The sequence below is a fragment of the Pezoporus occidentalis genome, unplaced genomic scaffold, assembly GCF_034315485.1.
Source record: "Pezoporus occidentalis ecotype Australia unplaced genomic scaffold, CSIRO_AGI_Poc_V1 ctg136, whole genome shotgun sequence".
In the NCBI taxonomy this organism is placed as follows: Eukaryota; Metazoa; Chordata; class Aves; order Psittaciformes; family Psittacidae; genus Pezoporus; species Pezoporus occidentalis.
The window spans coordinates 1839910-1863295 of NW_026913168.1; the positions used below are offsets into that span (position 1 = coordinate 1839910).

General features: G+C 44.3%; 1 protein-coding gene across 4 annotated transcripts in view; it reads right to left on the reverse strand.

The window, feature by feature from the left end:
- TAF3 (TATA-box binding protein associated factor 3) overlaps positions 1–23386 on the reverse strand; it is a 117480-nt gene that overhangs the window by 48100 nt on the left and 45994 nt on the right. Inside the window, exon 1 of one of the 4 annotated variants that reach the window (XM_062609326.1) lies at positions 3223–3357. The exons of the other annotated variants lie outside the window; for them this stretch is intronic. Within the exon in view, the coding sequence (XP_062465310.1) occupies positions 3223–3298 (76 nt within the window). The 5' untranslated portion in view covers positions 3299–3357. Of the gene's footprint in view, positions 1–3222; positions 3358–23386 lie in introns of those variants that run through there. 4 annotated transcript variants of the gene reach the window in all.

Below are 23386 nucleotides of genomic sequence, written 5' to 3' on the forward strand. Positions count from 1 at the left end.
ACATGGTATGAGCCTGCCAAAAACTGGCCATGTCTGCAAATATCAGTGTTTTGAGGCCTAGTGAGATGCTTTGAGGGAACAAAAGGTGTGACATGTTGTTTAATTTCTTCTTCAGGTATCTTTGCTTCTTTAGATGCTCTTTTTACACTGTTTTACCAAATACAGTCATTAAGCATTGGCTAACGTCCCGTCAAAACACTCTGTTCCCAGCTACCCAGATGTAAATCTGGGCTAAGCTTAAGAAAGCCAAGAAAGTGAAACCCTGCATGTGAGAAGACTGGAACCTGCAGTGTCAAAATACATTCGAGGTAAAATGAATCAAAACGTGGAGAAAGGGGATGCTCAGAATTGATTTTTCCAACAAGGCGTTTACAGGCACTCCAAACACGATCTCCACTTCAAACATAAAATAGTCATTGTGCTGATTTGTTACAGTACGACTTGCTAACGTATTTGATTCCACATTATCTGAAACTCCCAGTTATCCGAGGTCTCATCTTCTTAATGGAAGGGAATGTACAAAAGCAGAGCACTCACTTCAACGCACAATATATTATCTATACAAATTGGTACTCATTCAACAGACTAACTTAAAAACCAAATTATGGCTGACTACCAATTTGATACTCTGCAGCAGAAAACACCATTTAAAGCTTGATAGCTTATAAAGCCTTTTAAAGACATCTCTTGGCATAAAATGCCAAGTTTTGACTACGTGTTAGAACTCGGCAGAAAGCTCCCATGAAGAGAAAGGTTTTAGCAGCTGGTTAGCTGAGACCTTACCTGCTATTAAACAACCCCGAGCTAATGCATCAGTAGCCTAAAAACGGTCTGGGGCATCACACCCCGCTGCTGTGTTAAAAGCAAAGATTCCTGCTGAAGCAATGTGCTGGGGAACCCCATGGAAATGATTTGGAAGGAAATGGCATAGGGAACCCAGTAACTAAGACAGCCCTGGACCTAAGACACTGGTCTGGCAGTCAGCGAGTTTCAACTCTGATCTTTGCTTTGACAGAGCTAAGGCTAAACTACAGTTGTCTGCAAAATATATTCAGGGCCTTGCCTCAGTTTCCCCAATTCTAGAGACTACAGAACCTAGCTAGAACAGTGAATTAAAAGGCAAACATGGAACTATCACTCACCAAACACACAGCAATGCAGAAATGCAAACCGCTTTTCCCTTCCAACAGACTTTCTGCATTTAACAAAGTCAGATGCTAGAGGCGTTACTATTTATTTAGACAGTTTTTCGTGGCAGTAAGTAATAGAATCACAGAATGGTTTGGGTTGGAAAGGACCTTAACATCATCCAGTTCCAACCCCCTGCCATGGGCAGGGCCACCTCACACTAGACTGTATCACCCAAGACTCTGTCCAACCTGGCCTTGAACACTGCCAAGAATGGGGCGTTCACCACTTTGGGCATCCTGTGCCAGGGCCTCAGCACCCTCACAGTGAAGAACTTCTTCCTTATCTCCAACCTGAACTTCCCCTGTTTCAGTTTGAACCCATCACCCTTTGCCCTATCACTACAATACTTTCTAAAGCACAGAGGTTTTTGCCTTCAGCACAGAGGTTTTTGAGCTCAGGGCCCACAGCACCTCAGTAATTCAGGAATAAGAATCCCAACAACTTCCAATGGGAAGGATATTTTTTATTTCTTAGCACTCAGAGGACCCCACTGTCATTTGCCAACTCCTTTAATTAAAACTTATGAGAAGTTCTACCTTGCAGACACAACTCTGCAATAAAAACAGCAAACCCCACATCTCATTCTACAGCTTTTCATCAGGACTGAAGCCAGCTCCCAGTACAGCATCAGACACGCTGTCAACAACACTGCACACTGTACACTTTACTGAATAAAACCTCAACTCCACGGAACAGTGACAGATACTTGGATGCTACTGGGCAGTTCATGTTATAAACAGAGGCATTTCTCTTGCAAGTTCAATACGGTTGAAAGCCAAAAACAGTGATACGGCATCAGGGATTTATGATCTAATAATAAAAGAGTGTTTGTTCCACTGGATCTGCTCCTAACAAGTGGAGTCTCATGCTGAAAGAGCAGGTTCAGTAGGCATGCAGCGTTTCAATTGCACTCCTTATTGGATGCTTTATATTAAAGAAAGCAATTTAACTTTTGAGGACAAGAAAATTATCTTGAAACTGAAGTCCTGCCTAAGCTCAAGGCCAAGCTAGGAAGGAACATATACAATTATTAAAAGGTCTTCAATTACCACCGCAGCTGGAACACTCGGAACAGCTATAATTCAGGGTGCCTACACATTTTAATTATAACCCCCATTTTCAGCAGGTTATAGCTTTCCCTATCATGCTAAAATTTATCAGGTCTGGCCTGTCATAGCCTTTAGAAAGTGGAGGTCATATTGCTCATTCCTGCTCAACCCCTCAGAAAGCAGAGCAAAACTAAAAGTAACCACAGTTCTGCTATAGCAGGGGTGGAAACCACTTGAGCAACCTCTCTTAATGGTGCTTTGGAAAAGCTTTTGGTGAAAAGTGGGTATGGTATCACTGAATCCACTCATATACATTCAATAAAGTATAAAATAAGCAAAGTAAGAATTTAGATGTCAATTCATAAAGCACGGTGAAGAAGAAGGACACCATCCTCCAAGAAGCTGTGTGGTACCTGGCATATACCTGAATTAACTGGTCCTGCTTCCACAAGTACAAACAAGGTTTCCTACTTCAACAATCATAGAATACCAAGTTGGAAGGGACCTCAAGGATCATCTGGTCCAGCCCTTCTGGGCAAAGCATGGCCTAGACTCAATGTCCTTTGAGGGCACAACGTCATGCTGCGTCCTTCCATGTTTACAGACCTCAAGTAAATCAAATATTAATGATATTCTGCTCTTGAGAAATAAGGTGTGATGGTAACACAATCCTGCAACGACACGTTAAGATCCTACATCCAACCTCCCCACTGGTACTTCCTGACAAGTAGAATCTCACGTCTCAATGGTTAGAAGACTGATGTAACATAGTAGTAGCACTGAACTTAGGATTGCTTTTGTTAAAGAAGCATCTTGGAGACCCCAGCTAACAAGAGAACTCCATTGCGGTAGATGCTGTCCAGATTTAACCTGAAAAGCCTTCAGTCAGAACAGTTTACAAATCAAACACGGAAGACATACCTAAGACGAAGGACAGGAAATATTACTGTAATAACACTGATTTATGGAGGAAGTGACCTACCCAAGGTCACAAAGCAGGTCTGAACCCCATCTTCCCAATCCCAGTCCACTGAACTAACTGCAAAACTGTGGCTCATCCTCCTCTTGAGATAAGGAGTTGGCACAGCAAGGCTGATGCTGTACCAGGAGCCTCAGGGCTCCAGCTGGGCAAGACAACAAAACAGATTTACAGCTGCAGACAACAGTGATAATTTTAAGGATGAAAAGACAAAACCTTCAGTTGCCTTCTCCCTTTGCTGTTTTGTCTCCTAATACTTTTTGTTTGGAAAAATCAGCTCCAATAATCCTCTGGCATCTCAAAAGACTTTTAAAATGAGGTAAAGGATCTTCCTCCATGGACTAAGTTTTATTCTCATGCGATACTCAAACCCCCCAACCCTGCTGTCCCCTCTACATCCCCTATGTCCAGACAATTTCGTGTCCTACCACCCAAGAGCAAGTTCTCTATGCATTTAATTGCAGGATATGCTGGTGCATTACGTGCATTTTTAAAGCCTTACGTTACCGTAAGCTGTTAAAACACCCATTTCACAGGTGAACAAACTGAGATTAACTGATACAAGAAGCCTGCTTGCTGGATCAGCTGAAGGCCTGACGCAATTCGAAGAGCACTTGAAGTAAGGCCCTTCATTCACAATAAGGCACTTGCAAGATGTGCAGAGAGATCTGCAGAAAATGCATTTAACAGGACCCACAATACAGAGAACAGTCACTGCAAAAAGTAAGGGTCCAAGACCTTCCACTTACACTGCCTGAAGCTGGGGAAGCTGAAGGAACGGGTCACCTTTAGCTGGTGCAAGAAGCAGCCACCCCTCCAGAGGCTCCTTAACTCTCCTGGATGCCAATATGGCACTTGTATTTAAAATACACATCACCAAGATATTTTAGGTCAGGCCTAAGGAATTTAAGTACAGGTTTAGTCATGGTTTCACTGGGAAGTTCCATATGTTTAAGCTGCTAATGGGAATCGTTGTTATGATGATGCAACCCTATTGAACAGACACAGCGTGAAAACACGCAGAGCTTGGCAGCTGACAGGTATCCCTGCTGGTTTAATTCTGGCTCTATCTCCCTGAAAGCAAGCAAGAAGGTCTCATTTTGGGTTAGCACAGGATCCATTAAGAGCCTATTTTAATTGAGTGGAAGGCAAACGTCCTTCAGAGCTCTATGGGGTGTGTATTTCCTGATCAGACAAATTCCTCCCTTGTGTGACGCTTCAGGAAAGCTTCCTTGTGTGATGCAGGAGCTGGAGAGACTCATACATCATCCCTTAATTGCTGGGCCAAATGGTTCTTGAAGTTGGTTTTTAGGTACCTTTAAACTTCTAATTCAAACCAGTAAAACTAAATGAGAGGTTAACCTTTTGAACACGGCCCCTGTTAAACAGGAGCATTTATAGGGTTACAGCTGAGGAAACAAGTGCCTTTATAGGGCTGCAGGAGAAAAGCAACTTGAGCTTCTGCTGGCAGTGAAAGGGGTGGGTAGGCAGGGAATGGAACAGAAAGAAAGGTTCAGGGAGTTTTTACACAACCTGACTTCTGATTTGTCTGCCTATCAAACGGTAACACACACACACTCAGCAAGTGAAGCTCATCAGGGACTGAAATCACCACAGGCTTGCTACTCTCTGAGAGGCTCAGTTCGAAGATGCTGGGATGGGGGAGCAGAAAAGACCACCGTAGTTCGGAACGCTGAGCAAGTATCGCCGGGAACTCTTACACTGCAGCTGGCTCGCAAGCCACCGAAGAGGAAAGCACTGGGATATCCCTCCCATTACCTGCATTACACCCGCTACAGGCAGGGCTGTTAGAGCTGCAAACAAGATGAATGAATAGCACACGCCCTGCCCACCCTGCAAACCCCACAAACAGAAGTCCTGCTCTCCCCTCTCCCTGCAGCCTGGCGCCAGGCTCAGCCCAGGGATCAAAACCCGCATCCCAGGGAGTGATGTCTGCAGACGCGAGCCCAGCGACGGCACGCAGCCATGGGTGCCCTCTCCTCTTACTGCAGGGAATGAAGAGCGGCCAGTGCCGTTACTGTTTTTAGCCAGGTACATCCTTGAGCCTGCCATCGGGTACAGAAGAAGCCTTTATGCAGCGGTTGCACTGTCCCATTTCCTGGCTTCTGTCAAGCTCAACAAAACCCAAGTACCGAACACATTTTATGCCTTGGAAGTATCAAATGTTTCTTTGCTATCAGTCGAAATGGAGCTCTGTTAATTTTCATTATTGCTTCATATGAAAATGTTAGCTCTATTCATATTCCATATTCAAGATGTTTAACCTGGGTTCGCTGTATGAAAAGTCAATCATGTGTGCATAAATTCAATATACTTCCCCCATTTATTGCGCTACAATGAATATCTCAGGGAGAGCAATATTTGTGTACTGATTCAAACACACTATCTCTTCCTTTGGCCCAATTTAGTTTGTATTTATTGGAGGTGAGGCAGGTATATTTGGGTTAAATAAGCCTTATCATTGCTCAGGGTTTATTATGTTGAGCAACAAGAAAGAAAGGCAGTGGTAAGAAGAGGGAATAAAAAGAATCCATCTCGGAAATCATGCCAGCAAGTGGGAAGAAACACTTTTGCTGATAAACAGGAAATATTTTACCCCCAAAGTTAACATTCTGAAGTAAAAAAACAAACACTTCAGCTGAATTTGTGGCTTTTAAAACAAACTGTGGGAAACATTAAGGGAACTAAATAGAAACCATCTTTCAAGATGGTAAGAGGAGGACAGCTGCAAACATGAGGTATTAAACAGGCCGTGACAAGAAGCGTACACAACAGCCAGTTCTGACACCAATTACACGTATCTGCAATCCAAACCTGAAAGAAAAAATGCTTTGAGAAATGTCAATCATTATAATGTAAAATAAACCCTTTACATTAGATGTATTTCACGGAGCTGCACGTGCTCCAAGGAGCATCCAGTGTATTCAAAGCATCCTACAACCCACACAAAGAGTAAATGAAGAGAGTCCCTGCTGCCGAAAACGTGTGGTACAGTCAATGACTAAAGGAGCTGGGGCAGAAGGGTGAGAGAAGAGTGATTTGATGCAATTCAGCACAGAAAACCAGCAAATGTTGGTAACATTCCACCTGGATTCTGCTCTAACTCTGGAAAAGCATCAGTTTTATGCTGCTCGGAAGAGTTTTGATCTAAATGGCAACAGTACCTACTGCTGACATGAAAATACAGAAACAGAAGCAGAAAACACCAGTCTTCAGCTTTCTTCCCCTGCCCTGCCTTTCTGCAAGTTAGCTTAATTATTTAAAGGAAAGCTCTGAAGGGAGTTTTTCCATCTCCGTTGCCCTGTGGGGGAAGTGGAAGCTGGATTTGAGACTCTTTAATAGAGGAATTACAAGTTTGCTTCTGAATTGAAACAGCAATTTTTGCACAGGAGAAAAAGGCAGCTATACACACGGGTTCTTCCCATCAATCTGCCGACTCTAGAAAGTGTTTTCACCTAATGGGTAAACAGATTGAGCCCACTTTTTAGACTCCTGCTTAGCACGCAGTGACTGCAGTCAACTGCCCATAATAGGCACAGGTTTCCTATAGGAAAACAGGCTTTTTGTGCAAGTGAAGCCAAGGTCTTTAAAGACAATACAACACAAAGCATGTGTTAGGGCACAACCAGCACAAGTGATTGATGCCTGTCAGACTGCTGCCCACCAATGCATCCACTCCAGGCATGCTGCTGTGCTGCAGCACGTACTGGGCAAACTGGGGCGTTGTGGAGACGAATTAACGTGTGAAAAGTGCTCTGAAGCTGCAAGCAAGAAGAGCTAAGTTTAATATCCCAGCTCAGCATGTCACTTCGACAGCGGGTCGAGCTTGGCATAAGCACAATATGTCTATAAGAAAAGGCATGCAGGTAAGGGATATTTAGCCCCAAGTTTCTACCTGTAGAATATCTGCCCTGATCACACATCGTAACCAATATGTACTGGACAGAACAGGCATGCAAGAAGATCCTGGAAGCGCTAAAAACACTCCAACAAGCATAAAGCTGCTCTTTAAAACCTTGAGGTCGAGTCAGCAGCCGCGTAGCTCCCTTAAGCGTGGAGCATTGAAAGGAACTTAATATTCTTGCAAAAGGAAGCCCTGCTCTGGTTTCTCCCTTGGTTCAGTTCCTACAGCAACGCCGAAACGTGGAGGACTAAAGCACCACGAGAGTATTACACTCTGCTACTTCCCTATAGCGGGGGAAGAGAAAGAGTTTGAAGCAAGGCAGAAAAAGCCCGAGGCCTTCAAAGCAAAGCCTACTGATGTGTTTTACCGATTCCATTCTGCAGAAGGTACACAGCCAGTTCCCAGCGACCCCTGCGAAACTGAAAACACAACTGTGTCTCTGCGGCTGGAAAAGAGCTCCCGAGAATTCCGCAGGGATTCCTGCTTCCCGCAAGCACAGCGCCACTAATGTCCTCCAGATTTGCTGGCCCTGCCACGAACCAGCTCAAGAAAATGTTTACATTCAAGTGGGGTTCAGCGGGGAGGTCAGCTAACGCGGAGGCTCGGAGGAACCAGCAGCCGCCTTGTCTCCCCGAGCAGCGCAAGGGGGATGGGGAAAGGGGTTTATAAACTCATTAACGTGCTGCACGGGCAAAACCTCGGGCCTGGACTCGGTTTCCACCAGCGATGCGGGAGGGTTTTGTGTCGGCTCTGTTCTCTCCCCCTCTTTAAGTGCCCATCTCCGAAGTTTCTGCATCGTTTCTTTCAGACCAAGCCGAAGCACCTCGTGGTTTCAACCTAGGACGAAAGTAACAGCCACCCTCTCGCACAATTAGCCGTGATTTTTATCAGGCTCCTGACTCTCAAACCGCACACATGCATCACGCACACAAGATAAGGAATTCATACTGTATGTATTCAGCCTTTAGTCCTTCCAAATTGCTTCGATGGACACTGAGTGGATGGCAGATGATTTCCCTGTTTCATTCTGCACCGCACAAGAATCAATACAATCTGGGTTTATTTGGGCCCGGCTCCTAAGCTTACGCCTTATTTACATCTCGCAACTGATAAATGATAGCAATGAAAGTGTGGCATTCCACAGGAAGAAAGTGAGATTACACTTCATCTGACTGTTTAAAGTAGGAGAAACAGTATTCCCATGAGGAAATGAATGCCTTAAAGGCTTCCACTGGTATAACTGTACCGCAAAGGTCTAACACAACTCTATGCTGAGTGAGAATGGATGCAAATGTGACAATAAAAAGTCAGCTTTCCTTTTTCTTTGCCTTTTTTATAGTTATGTATACATGGAAACAGGTCAAAAAACCAGCCTTGGTCCAAGAAATAATCAAAATAACAATAATAATGAATAAAATGGCAGTGTCCGCGTAAGAGCCTGCTCATGTGTGCTCTTAAATGCAATCAGATGCAACATTAGCAAAGAGCACGAAGGCAACTGCAAATATTTGCTTCTCCCACTAAATGCGTTTAGCAGATCCAGGGTCATGCACAAAGTACAACTTATGGCAACTGTCCCACGAGATACGGGCTTGCATTGTGACTGATCTGATGTGTATTATTGTTATTTTAATCCCCAAACCAGTTCCTCAGAGCACACAAACAGAGGGAAGGGAAAGACCCGCACCATGTACTGGTTCTGTCTCATTAACTTCAATTTATCTCTAAGTACAACTATTTTACCGAGCAGAAAAGCATGAGCACGCATGTGTGAGCTGCACAGGTAGAAAGAGAGGTAGGAACAGACAAGTATAATCCAAATTAGAAATCATTTGTGCACAGGAACACTCTGCGTGAATTAAGAGACTGAGTTAACACAGGGAATGGATGTCAAAAGCTTTAGGAAAGGATCTGTTCCTGTCCACTTTTAACTTGCAAAGTTGGGCTTTCCGCAGGGTCCGACTCCTTCGAGCAACTCCTTTTCCTGCTCAGTGAATCCCAGAATCATTTCCAAAGCTTTCCCTCACTTTGACACCAAGGGCACAGGAGACTGTCCAGACTCCTAAAAGGCCAGGAGCAGTTAAAGCTGCACAGTACTGTTAAACACTGCACGGTGACAGGCAAGGAAACAACTCCTTGGAGAGGAAAACAGCCAGCATGTGCCCTCGGGTAGAAACCGCATGCCAGAGGAAAAGAACGTCTTTGGGCCAGCCTGTGATGTGACTGTAAGATGCTTATTGTGCACGGAGGGGCTCCATTCCTCCACCGTGCCCCTACAACTGGAAAAGGGGCATTTATTTCATGGAATCATGGAATGTGAATTCATCTGAGCCACCCAACCTCGCTGTCACCTGCCCAAGAGCTCCGCGCTTGGGAAGTGCTGGTGTTGCTGCCATCTGGCCATCACATGTTAGTGACATAGTGACACTGAAAGTTAAGCAGGAAGAACTGTTTAATTCTGTTAGAAACGTTCCTTTCCTTTTGCCACTCTTCTACCAGGAAAAGCTGGACACTAAGAGCTCCTCCGAGGTGCCTGCAATACTGTGCTCATCTGAAGTCCAGTAACCTCTCGGTATACCATAACAAGGGAAAGCAGCACAGTGCAGTAATTAACACATCACTTCCCCATTTCTCCCATTTCAGCAAATTTACAGCTGAAAACAATCCCCTGTAACCCAATTTAATTACATTAAAAATTATGCAACTTCTTTTATTAAAAGGGGATTGATTGCTCTACAAAGAATTCCGATCCCACAATGACCTTCTGTGCTACTGTAAAAGAGGTGTTCCAAACCCAGTGAACATACAATGAAGGCTCTAAACCAGAAAGTAATTAGCTCACACACAAAGTATTAAATCTGTTTCACAAATTATGTAAATCATATAAAAAATGAGGTATAATACCAATGGCAAACTTTATAGTGCCAAAATGGAATAAGCTGTATGTATACCTGCCTTCAAATTAACTAAAGCAATTATACTGTAAAATCATTAGCCCAAGACATAGTTTAAAGTCAAGCTTTAATAACTTAATGCTACATGTATTTCCTAACCACAGAAAAAGCATTACATACGTTTACACTTCCCACTGAATTTAGAGGAGGTTCTGCTGCATTAAACCAAGCAGGAAAAACAAAGTATGAAAGAAAAAAACCCAGGAATGCCAAAAATGTTTACTGCAGAAAACACGCACAAAATCAAACCCTCATTTCCTGTGCAGCTCTGGATCCCCACTAAAACCAGTGCTTGCCGAAACACCAGCGTGTTTATTCTGACAGCCACTGACAAAACACTTCAGCCAATGACTCTCATGAATGGGAAGAAAATACAGCACAGTTGTCCATGACCCTGGTAATGCTTTTAAATCCCACTTATCTGGTTGCACGGCTCTGCGTGGCAAAGTTTCTCACTGCTTTGCATGGTGGTAGGTAAAGAGACAGCAACTCATGGCGTTAGTGTCTGTCCTGCATGGAGCAGGGCTACCTCTGCAATCCTAAGGCTGAAATGCTCAATTCTTGTGTAGACATGGAGTGCTCAGAGCCCTTTGTGCAGAATCCTAATGGGATTGCCAACCTGCTTTTCATCCTTTAAAGATAACTGCTGGGAACTTGATGTATCTATGCAGGAGTGAAGGGACTGCAAGTAAGGCTGAAATAAACGGGCGTTTGTACTCTGCTCCGATGTTACACTGGGATTTGCACAGCACGAGGGTGTATACGACAAAGTCCTTCGTGCAACCGTGTGGGAGGACACAGTTTAGGGAAAGGACTGCAAATCATCTGCTATCCTACACAAGAGATGGTCCTGCTGGCTTTCATGGAGCTTTATGCAGGTGGGACTTTTCAGGTGCTTTGGGATTCCCTCAGCATAAAACCAAGACGCTGCATGATGTATGTCTGAAAATGAGCACATACGACACAGCTGCGTAAAGGTGCCCTGGATTGGTTTGAGATGACTGCATTTTGGGCGGTGAAGCTAAAAGCTGAAGCACAACTGTGATATAAGTGTGTGTATTCAGAAATAACGATTATAATTCAGCATTAACAAATGAAGACTCAGAACTTTTTCTTCTAGTTGCTCATACTCAAGGTGTTACAGTCAGTTCTAGTGGACAAAAAAAAACACTTTCTGGACTCCTACATTACTATTTTTCTCATCTAAAAAAAAAAAGCTTTTTTGTACATCAACATTATTTGACGTATTATGAACTACACAAACGAAAACTAAACGCTCCACACCCCTTCCGAATAGCTGGGCTAACGCACCATCACGACACACAACCTCAGGTCTGCTCTGGGAATGGATGTGGCTTTGTTGTGTTATGCAGAGGATCTTTTAAGAACTGAACTCTGAATTTGTTATGGAGCTTTGAACACTAGAATTCCAATGGAAGACTCAGTAGCAGCAGCAAGGTCAACTGTCCAAATATGTACAAATATTTTTGTGCATGTACATAGCTACAATCCCTAACCCCATGTAATTAATACACACAGACTCCACATTGACTAGGCACTGCTATAATATTGTTTTAATATCACTTTCCTATCTAAAGAGTATAAAAACAACGGGCGTATGCTGGGAAGAAGCGGCTGGGATGAGGGAGAGAATGGAAAGTATTGCAGGGGGAAGAAACTGGGAAAATTGGAGCTGCATCTGGGTTAACCTGCAGTGGAAGTTAATAAGGTCCAACGCAGCCAAGTGAGAAAGGAGGACTGCAAGGCAGGATCCATGACTGAATCTCCTAATAAAACGCATTTGATTGGAAAAAGTATTTCCTTGCTTCTAAGTATTCCCCACAGCAATCACACTAGGAGAGCAGTTGTCTCCCCAGTATCAAGTGCCTCTTGCTGTTGCATGACCACCTCCCTCTCTCACTGCAACCAGAATATAAACGCTATGGTAATTACAGTGACTGATGACATGTAAATATTTAATACAGTTGAGGTTTTGTCTTTAAAATGTGTTTCAGAAAGGAAAGTAAATTAGTTTCCGGAGCTGACTCTGGAACTTCGCTATGGAGAATAAAGATTGCAAAGGAGGCAGTCGAGGCAGTGTCTAGCACTGAATTTAAGGGGAAAATACCTGCTGGTGTCAAACTGCATTTCTAACTTGTCCAAATAAGTCAAAATTTGATCTTTGCCATCAAAACAGATGCACCAAAGCCAAATCCCTGACAATGTTTTATCTGGGTCTTTTTGACTTGACTTCTTGAACGTGCGCACGTGCCAAATGCCACAATACCTGCTAACCACTTAACCTGCTGCCTTTGAAACTCACCATCAAATGCTTCTTTCTGTACAGTTTATGGCAGGGTCTTTGTAAGGTGTTTTCCTTTTAAAATGTAAATCCAGTGTCCTGGGAAGGGATTCTTTATTATTTACTTTTCTTTTTAAGCCCACAAACCTATGAAATCTCATTCCTGTGCTTGGAAACAGCAATGTTAAACGTAACGCATTAAACGGAAGAGATGCCACTGATTGGAAAATTCCTTCAGAGTCGTATTTTCCTTTCTGTGAACTTCTAATATATTATTATTATTTTCTGAATGAATAAAATTATAACTTTTCCACCTGTTGTTTCAGCAACCACTTTATCGTTGAGAAATGTACATTTTTAGGGGAAAAAAAGAGAATGAATGAACAGGTCATGAAATAGTCTAAAGACAAACAGCAAGAAAAACATCATTTCAGCTGTATTACAGCTCCAGTTACTACTTACACCCCATTTTCCTGGGTTAGACTGTATCTTGATCAATGATATCCCAGCTGGTTTTAGTTGAAAAAGTTTCCATTTCTATCTCTACTAATGGTGCCACTGATAAAGAGGGAGAAATCCATCGCGCCTGCAGCACAAGTGAAACTCCATCCAGGGATATATATTCATATCTGCACGCACAAACTGAAGCCGTCAAAAAACATATATAAATTCATGAACCCTTGTCCATCCATATAACATGTAGAAATACAGAAATCCTAAAGGGAGAGCGCAAGGAGCATACTGGGATTAAAAAATATGCCAGGAAGAGGGCTGCAAATCCCACCTCTCTGAGGGCTGAACACAAGATCAGTGGGAAGCAGGACATTCTTGCAGTTACATGAGAAACCCCCACCTTTGCCACATCACCCATCAACACTGTATTTAATTCCCACTTCTAATTTCTCTAAGAGCACAGTGTCTGCAGATACATCCGCAACAGTTAAGGCAAAAAGAAAGTAATATACCCAGAAAGTGACTGCTACAGCTCAGCTGACCCTTACACTGCCCCTTTGCCTTGTTTTAGTGCTCTTCTGCTTTACACTGAAGCACAGGCATAAAACTCCCTCTGGAAAGGTGGCAGGATATTCTCAATTCCCTGTATAACGCTGTCAGAGAAAGAAGGCACGACAACAACGTGGCAACCTGCTATAAACACCAGTTTTCTCTTCCATGCAAGCTGAAAGCATCATCGAGTCAGTGCCGATCTCTGCTGTGCCCAGGGACTGGAAGCAGAGCTGGGGACCCGCACCGTGAGTCACAGCCATGACCTTCAGCACCCCCATCCCGACCAGTGAACATGCTGGGTGCTCAGCACATCTCCCCCAAACCCAGGGTGCTCCAGTTATAAATGAGCAACCACATCAATGTGAGGAAAGGAAAATAAAAGTCTAACCAAAACGCAGCTGAGGTTTTGCTCATTTTGCTTCTCTCTGCTTACACTGAGGGTCTGGGGTGCCTGATCCCTTGTTTTCATCTTTTGGGGAGGGGAAAGCTTGGTCCATGTTTACAAATGGGACATAAACCGTGAAAACAGTTCACCAAACTTTTCCCTATGAAACATTGCTACTGCGTGCTTGCAACACAAAACAGAAGAGCGTGAAGCAAAGCTTTGGCTAAGAGGAGTGAGCTGTAAAGCCCAATTACGTTGACAGGCTCCTTTTCAAATTGACATTCATCTTCCAGGCAAAGCCAGTCTGGCACGGAGGATTCAACAAGTCACATTGTAAGCGGGTACTTGTGTGTTCCTAAAATAAACATTTCTTCTCTCTGCGTGGAAATGTCATCCCTCTCAATTTACGTCTTTGGAAACAAAAGCCCCTGGAAAAGTATACAGAAAAAGCTGGAACCCCCCATGCTAGCGTGCAAACCAAAGTAAGATATACACAGGAAATGGACCTGTGATAGTATTGCCGTAATGCAAACACGCGCCGTCCACCACCACATTTAATTCACATTACGTGCTTTTTTCTAATCCCAGGTTCTTCAGGGTAGCAGCGACGAGGCCCATGAAAAATGAGAAGCTGTGTAACTGCGTTTTGGTGCCTCGCGCTGTGTTTCAGGCCAAAACAGGCTGCGAAACAAAGGAAACTGCCTTGATTTTTGCTGCCGGAGCAGTATGAATCTCTGTTGGGAGAACAAGAGGAAAACAGGGGAGAGTCTGAGGGATTTCTATAGCTTTCTTTAAACATCCAGTTTAGATAGCCAGTATTTTGAATTCTATTCCCGGAGGTGTCCGTCTGTCTGTTCAATGGCTTTACAGGGATCTCTGATTTGTAATCACGTCTCTCACGACTTGCGTATCTCTGTTAGCCTATGTTAGCCAGAGTGAATACCCCCATACACGTTTAAAGTGGATCCTGAACCAAAATCCTTCAACAGGAGCAATTTTGATTTGATGTTTTTCCTTTTTAAATGTTTAGACCTGAATTTCAGAGCTTAGGTTTGCCTCCATACTCAATTAGAAGAAAAGTCAATGAGAATATAGGCAAGCAACCAAATGAAGGCCTGAAAATACACTTTATAGCTGAAACGACTTTGTTCTGGGTTTCTTTTTGGGCATTTCTTTTAACATGAACTCTCCTGTACAGGCAGCAATTCCCCAACTATCCATCCTAAATGCTCTGTGCGCAACTCTGTCACAGAACCAGACTTCCCATGCATGTGGACTCTGCTATGCCAAAATCCATGCCCATGTTACAACCAAAGCGCATCATCTGTGGCTATTAGGAACTGTAGCCAAATTAAACCAGCTCCCAAATACCCAAGCCTGGTTTCCTTTCTTTTCTGTCCTCTTATTTCTGCTGCATCGTGCTAAAAAGCCATTTTTCCCTTGGATTTCCTCCTGCCTAAGGAAGGGACCGACCTGCTATCGACCAGCCATTCAGACACACACAGTTTAGTCGAAGGAGCAGCATGAGACTGGAATGAAGGCACTGGCTGTGCCTGAGTGCTCTCACACCCGTACAAGCTCACACACTGAAATAAACACAGCTGGGCCAGAATTTGATGCACTGAGTGCTCAAAAAGCATGTTCCCATTACCCCGGAGGTGAAGATCTGGAGGAATACACCTTGCTAAGTGAGTATCACTTGGTGAGGAGGGAAATAAGCACCACAAGCTTGGAAACACAATTTAGTATTAGTGAAAACCTTTAGAACCAGGGAAAAACCACTATTTAGAGCCAGAAAGAAGAAACCACCCCATGCCATCAAAATGCTCATGGAGTTGAGACTTTAAAGTTATGGATAAGAAAGTGCATTCCAAGTGTTCTGCTTCTGCCCTTCAAAGTTTTACAGCCTTAAACACACATTGCAAACTGGGATTCCTCCACCAGTCTTACACAGCTATGTTGCTTTGGCACTAGCCAGACCAAGCTCAAGGATGCTATAACAAAATTACTTCACTTGGAGTTATCCCACTGGACAAACTTCTGGGAATTGATTCACACTTTGCACTTCTATAGAAAAAAATTCCAAGCACATGGATATAAACCCATTACCATCCCGAGTACCACAAAACCCCAATTTTATGGTCTATGTGTAGCTGAGATATTTTTACCAAGGAGGATGCACCTCTGATCTGACTGATGTGGTGAGCAGCCACATACCAGAACCATTATAGGGGAATCTGTGGCAGCCTCTTGCTATAGCAACTGCCAATAACTAAGAACATGAACAAAGTTGTTCATTCATCCATTGTAACTCTGATTTTGCTTGTTTGGGCTGAGGCCTCTGAACGGATGACTGCCAAAACGAAAAACATGCAAATATTTTGTATTATTATTATAAATCCTAACAAAACACCAAGTACTTCAAAATCATCATGCTCTTTAAGGCCAGATTAAGAGGCCAGGAATCACAGAATCAACTAGGTTGGAAAAGACCTTTAAGATCAAGTCCAACCATTACCCAAGGACTACCAGGACCACCACTAAATCATATCTTACCTGCCATCAGTAGTCTGGCCACTGATTTGCTACACGAATGGACCTGAGCTGCTCCTGCAGAGTGTGGGGATGATGCCTGCTACTGCAGTGACAAATATAAGGCATGATACCCGGCACTGAAGTGACAAATATTTACTGGGTGATCCAGAGAGACCCAGCATTAGATCAGTGAAGTACTTTCTGACACTGTTTTGCTTTAACGCAGATAAATGCTGATGTTGTACATAGGGTAAAGGAAGCTTAATAGGCAAGTACACAATTTAGCAAACACTAAGTGCTATTAGCAAGCATCTCTGGGACCATGAGGTTGGTTTCTGTCTAAAAGATGAAAACCCAATGTAGCTTAAATGGCAGCATCACCATCTTACAGGCACTGCAGTTCAGCTCCTCTTTTTGCCCCCTCCTCACTGCTCTCTATACACAGAGCTTTCCACCCAGCCTGTTCTCTCAGCTTTACCAGCATAGCTCAATGAAAAGGCACGGTCATTCCAATGAAGGAACTCAAGTCCACCCAGAGAACCCAAGCCAGGAAGAGGAGGCACATGAGTCAACCCAGCAACAACTTCCATGCGGCGTTACATTCTCCTCTCTCCCTACCTCCTTGAAGCCATGGGGCTCCATATGACTACCCCTGTTGACTGGGCAATACAAGGGATGTGCCAGTACAGAGCAGCAGATACTCCTGTCAGTGGCACTTTTCACTTGGGTACTCATACATGGATGACGGCGGTGTTCCAACTTACTGCCCAACCTCCTCCTCCCCAGCAAAGCCCCTGATGTTCCCTGTGCCTTTGAAGGGAGGAGAGCACAGGACCCCATGTCCAAGCTTTGGTCACTCCTTCAAAAGAAGCGTCTAAAATAAGCAGTTATGGAACAGAGCACAACTCCAATGCAGTTCAAGCTGAGAAAATAATTAGTTCATGCTACAATTGCTACAAAAATGAAGAGGGAATAAAGGACCAAATGCAGCTCTGCACATGCACTGCTCGCACTGCCATCATCAATGGTACTCCTCACACTTCTCAGCCAAGTATTAAGCAGCAGAAGAGGTGACATATCAAAGTGTTCAACAACATACATACAGGGAGGAAACAGCCTCCATTCATGGTGCCAAGGTGCTCTTACATGAATGTGAAGGTTTATTTAGGGTGTCTCATTGCCAGAGGATCATTTAAATATCAAATGGAAACAGAACTCATGAGATACTGTCTCACCTTGGTAGCACATGGATGTTACACACGGTCATAAGGCACTTGTGTGTATTTCTGTGTGCATAAGTGTTCTGCTTTACCTTAAAAGCCTGGTTCCACTATGAGCCCATCGGGGGCAAAGCCCGGTTCAAGTCATTCAAACTTCACATTCTTGGTATCAGAGCTCCCTGGGGAGCACAGGGAGGCCTTGGTCCTGCCTGCAGCCACTGGGCATTGCTCTGGAATTGCATGTTAGGGAAACAAAACCAACCAGCAGCAGGAGGAGCGGAGGGAGCAGAGAGCTGGGCCACTTCGACCCCCACATCTCATCTCATCTCACCTAGGTAAGGAGGAAACACGGTGTAACAGCAAAGCTAAAAGGACAAATCTTGACCCAAAATGGAAGTATCAAAGAGCAGGGGAATGCAGGACACTGTGCACTGGCAACGGGGAAGGCCAGGATCTGGTGCACTGGGGCAAGCTCTCCTGGTCCTGAGGAATGCTGACAATGAGCCCCCTGTTCTCTGAGCTTTGGGGCTACCTCCAGGCTTGGAGCAGGTGTACAACACAACAGCAGGAGAGAGCAGGAGAGGAGCCCTGAAGTTAGGGGAAATAAGCAAAGGAGTAAAGAAACAAAACAGGCTCCAGGAATAAGCACCGGAGTCACTGGAGTGGCTTCAGTGAAAGGTGATCACCACCTCCTGCCAGCAGCACCTTTAATCATCCTTGATGCAATTTCACTAAAGCAAATTCTATTTAATTTCATTGTGCCTGACCAAGCAATGCAATTCCTACCAGCTGGACACTTTCTAGCCTTCATCAGGCTTTTGCAATAGCACTCATTCCCTGGAAGTTATCAGTGCATTTATCACAGCGGTTCCAAAAGCGCCAGCTCCATGAGGCAGAACCTGGTGCTCAATACTTTATTTGTATTCAGCAGATCGACCTTTGCATTCTGTCCTGGTACGCTGATAATTCCCCCTGTATCCAAGAGAACTCCTACTGCCCTGCCACGTAATCACTGCCTCGTTTGACGAGCAGAGCACTTCCCTGCACATAAGCTCCGGCGCCTTGCATATTTATAAAGCTTTTAGCAGCCTTAAGTTTAACCCACAGATACTTACTTTTGCTTTGCTATGAGAACAAACACAACTCAGCTACTTACATGACTGGGTTTAACCCCAAATTTCAGCATTTTAGTGATGCTTTTGAGGAAAAAGAATGAAATAATACATATACGGCAATCAAAGATCAAGCTGAGGATCACTACACACAGGATGCACTTAATTATTATTATTTTTGATACATATAAAATATATAATATATATAATATGCATGATATATATATTATATAGATATGTATGAGATATATTGGAGATATATATATATAACCATAGAACAGTTAGGGCTGGAAAGGACCTTAAGATCATTCAGTTCCAACCCCCTACCATGGGCAGGGACACCTCACACTAGACCTTGCCACCCAACCTGGCCTTGAACACCTCCAGGGATGGAGCATTCACAACTTCCCTGGGCAACCCATTCCAGTGCCTCACCACCCTAACAGGAAAGAATTTCCTCCTTGTATCTGCCTTGAACTTCCCCTGTTTAAGTTGGAACCCATCACTCCTTGTCTTGTTGCTATAGTCCCTGATGAAGAGTCCCTCTCCAGCATCTTTGTAGGCCCCCTTCAGATACTATATAATATTACAATATTAACAGTGAGATTTTTACTGCCAATCTAAAGGACATCAGACACTTGCTAAAAAAACCCAGAGAATCTTTCCCTTCCAGTTATTTCAGCACATAATCACTTGTTAGCAAAGCAGTGGAGGAAAATTATAAATTATATCAATGTATATAGAAACAGGCAAGAGTTCTAAACCAAAATAGTTATCCTTCTCATGCATTACTCTCGTCATACCCATCATCATGTCAGCTCATCCTTCAGAAGTCAGTATTTCTTGATGTTTGGAGTTTACACTTGCACCGTTTGCTATTGAAACAGTAGAAAACGTGATCTTATTGTGGCATAATTCATCTTTAGCTTGGACTGGATCCAGGTCAAAGAGCTCTGTATTTTCAGCCCATTAGTCATGGGAATTAGAAGTATTATCCCATTGCTTTTAATTGGTAGTTCATGCTCAACCACTGCAATTCAGTCTATGATTGCAAAACTGCCTAAATGATATTCTCAAGAAAACATCATCCAGCCTACCACAAAAAAAAACCCTAACCCCTTGTCCCAGAGCAAATTACATCTCACATGCATCAGTAAAATATAACCAGCTCCACACTCAACGATCATGGGAAAAATGTTGATGACCAGCCACAACTGGCCACAGGAGCAAGGCTCCAGCCACGCTGCAGCCCAGCTCCCTTTCAAAGGAAAGTCGTTCTCAACGCTCGAGTGGTCAAACACAACATTAAGGAGCAAGCACTAAAAAGTTAATTGAATGTTTGCCAGGAGACGTCTGCCCCGCTTTTACACTGGATAATTAATTTCTTTGGTTTTAGAAGAATTTTAAAGAGGGACCAACATGCGCCCTCAGGGCAATGATCTTCATTCGAGGGAGCCTTCGGACTTTGTGTGACATGGGGCTTCTTTGCATTTGGAAAAGCTCCAAGCTTATTCTCATGCGGGGGGTTTGCTCTGAACGTTACACTAACTCCTGGCTGTATTATACCTTAAGCAGCTGGTATCTTTCCATAATTATCCTAAAAGGAGACCATTTAGAATCACAGAATCATAGAATAGTTTGGGTTGGAAAGGACCTTAAGATCATCAAGTTCCAGCCCCCCTGCCATAGGCAGGGACACCTCACACTAAACCATCTCACCCAAGGCTCTGTCCAACCTGGTTATGTTTTAGAAGCAAAAGAGAAACACAGGTGAAGCACCTTGGGCTGGAGGCACACTGGAACACTATGGAGAACAGGCTATCCATACTCCTAGCCATCCCTTTCTCATTGTGATAGTCCCTAAACCCTGTTACACACAGTAACGGGGCTTTGCTGTTGACAGTGTGAGCTACTCATTAGGATAAACTGCAGTTTTGGGGTTTAAAGTACTTTTTTCTCAGGTTACTATCAACCGTGTCAGGCTCAATCGCTTTAAAGTATATGCAAACTGTCAAAACAGTTCCTTGTTTAGAGCCAGAAAGGAAATACAGACTATTAGCATCTCACAGCACGAGCCAAAACTTCAATGTACCCACAGACTTCTGGTCTACTACTGTTTTGGAATAAAAATCCAGAATGATCTTTATCATGCCTATGCCTCAGCTGCTTATGATGAATGTTGATATGATTTCAAATCTTAATCATTCCTGGAGTGATGCAATCTGTGGATAGTTTTCAGTGCTTCTGCAAACAAGTGCTTCACACAGACAATGCCCTATACTAAAGGAATATTGACAAGGAAACAAGCAATATCATGCCCCTCTTCCAAACCTCCCTGTGATGACTGTAGGAACCACTACTAGTTGTCAGGAATACACACTGATTACGTACATGGTGGCTTTTAACTTCCTTAGGCTTTTCCATTGAACATGGCCAACCATCACAGTAACCACAGAAACACCAAACTGCTGATCAAGCGAACTCTAAAACGTCTTTAAGCTTTCATTTGTTTTATTTCAAAGTCTGCACAGTTTTCAGGCTCTACTTGTGACTGTCATCCCCACTGCTGTGTCATCTAAAATTATCCCACCTAACACACAGAATCAGGACAGGAGACTGAAAGAGTAACAAGGTGATGACAAGTGTTTAGCTGCTAAACCGGGCTAGTTCCTGCAGGTCTGAACGTGTCGCCACTCCAAAACGATCAACAGGCATTCACTCCACTCTGGTACCTCCAACTTTCTTATTGCTATCACTCCTAGAAGATCTCTTCTTCACTGCCTGAATACCTGTATTAGAGCCAATTGCAACTATCCACCTAGAATTCCAACCTGGTTTGTGTTGGAAGGGACCTTAAAGCTCCTCCAGCTCCAACCCGTGCCACAGGCAGGGACCCCTTCCACTGGAGCAGCTTGCTCCAAGCCCCTGTGTCCAACCTGGCCTTGAACACTGCCCGGGATGGGGCAGCCACAGCTTCTCTGGGCACCCTGTGCCAGCGCCTCAGCACCCTCCCAGGGAAGAGCTTCTGCCTAAGAGCTCAGCTCAGTCTCCCCTCGGGCAGGTTCAAGCCATTCCCCTTGGCCTGTCCCTCCATCCCTTGTCCCAAGCCCCTCTGCAGCTTTCCTGCAGCCCCTTTAGGCACTGGAGCTGCTCTCAGGTCTCCCCTTCAGGAGCCTTCTCTTCTCCAGGCTGCCCCAGCCCAGCTCTCTCAGCCTGGCTCCAGAGCAGAGCTGCTCCAGCCCTCACAGAAGCTCCGTGGCCTCCTCTGGATTCTCTCCAACAGCTCCAGGTCCCCCTTGTGCTGTTGCCCCAGAGCTGGGTCAGGACTGCAGGGGGGGTCTTACCACAGGTAAGCAGAGAGGGATCCCCTCCCTCAACCTGCAGCTTACGCTCTTTTTGATGACAGAGAAGATGTAAACCCAGTAACAACGTATTTTGCAGAGCAAGGCAAACCTGGGCTCTGCTCTCCCCCAGATCTCTGTTGACATGATGGCAAATAAAAGGCAGTATCTACTGCTTCTTGTGGAAGTGGAAGTACTTTTAACAGTGTGTGTACACACAACCATTCAGGAGCAGACAGGCTGTGGTGCTGACGAGGGGCTCACAGCATCCCACCAGCAGCCCTCAGCAATCATTCACTGTGCTGTAACATGCCAACTGGAAGAACTGGTGGCATGTTACGTCTGAGGCTGTAGTGAGCTCAGCTTTAAATGCTACCTTCTGTCCCAAAATAAAGCACACACACTGACTGATCAAATGTGAATCAAATGCAAAGGCTTTCAGAGCTGTAGCCTTTGCAGACCCTGTAGTACCACACTGTAAGGCTGCCACAGCCAAGTTAAAGCTGATATTCCACTCACACTGGCAATTTTCCACCAACAGCACAACCAAGTCCAGTAGATGCAACATTTCAAAATGCATGTAAACTATTTAGATGAATTCCTTTTATTGACAATCCCAGGGGAATGGAGAGAAAATGATTTGCTTTCCCCTCCGAGCCCAAAGCTCTCCTGGGAGGTAATTCAATTGAAATTTCACATTCAGTCTAGCCAGGCAGTGATAAACAGATGCTTAAATTAGCTGCATTACACCATAATCAAGTATCTCAAAGGGGGGTGGTGGGGGTTTCCAATAAACAGTGGGGGAGCTTCCCAGTATTTCCACAAGGAATGTTTTTCATACCTCTCTAAAGCTCCTGCAGCAGCTCGCGCTCCTTCACACACAGAAGCATCTAACAATGCAGGGAGTATACACACAAACCCGACCCCAACTGGCACTTCAATGGGATCCAGAGCAGATCAGGCTACCTGCATCCAGCACTTCATCTGCTACACTGAGATGGTTTCTATTACGATGTCCTGCTACACCATGGCCACACCCCTTCACTCTATAGAAATGCTTCTCTGCTTTTCATTTAAACAGACTGTTGCATAAAATAAACCCTCACATAAGTGAGGCAGAAGCAACAGGACCAGTGCTGCTGCTCAGCATCTGCTGCTCTGATCCAAACAGCTCCCTATGGTCCTAATGGTATCGTGCATCTCCATCCCTTGCACCATCAGGTATTCCCCCTCCTTCCTGGTCCTTCTCCACCCTGCCAAGCAAGAAAGCCCATGTCTTACTCCTGTTCCAAATGCTGGGAATGAGAAGCTTCTCCCAAAACAACTAAATGCTTTGTCCATTTGGGGGGTCCCCTCCTGAGGAATCCCTGGAAGGGCATGAATGGTCT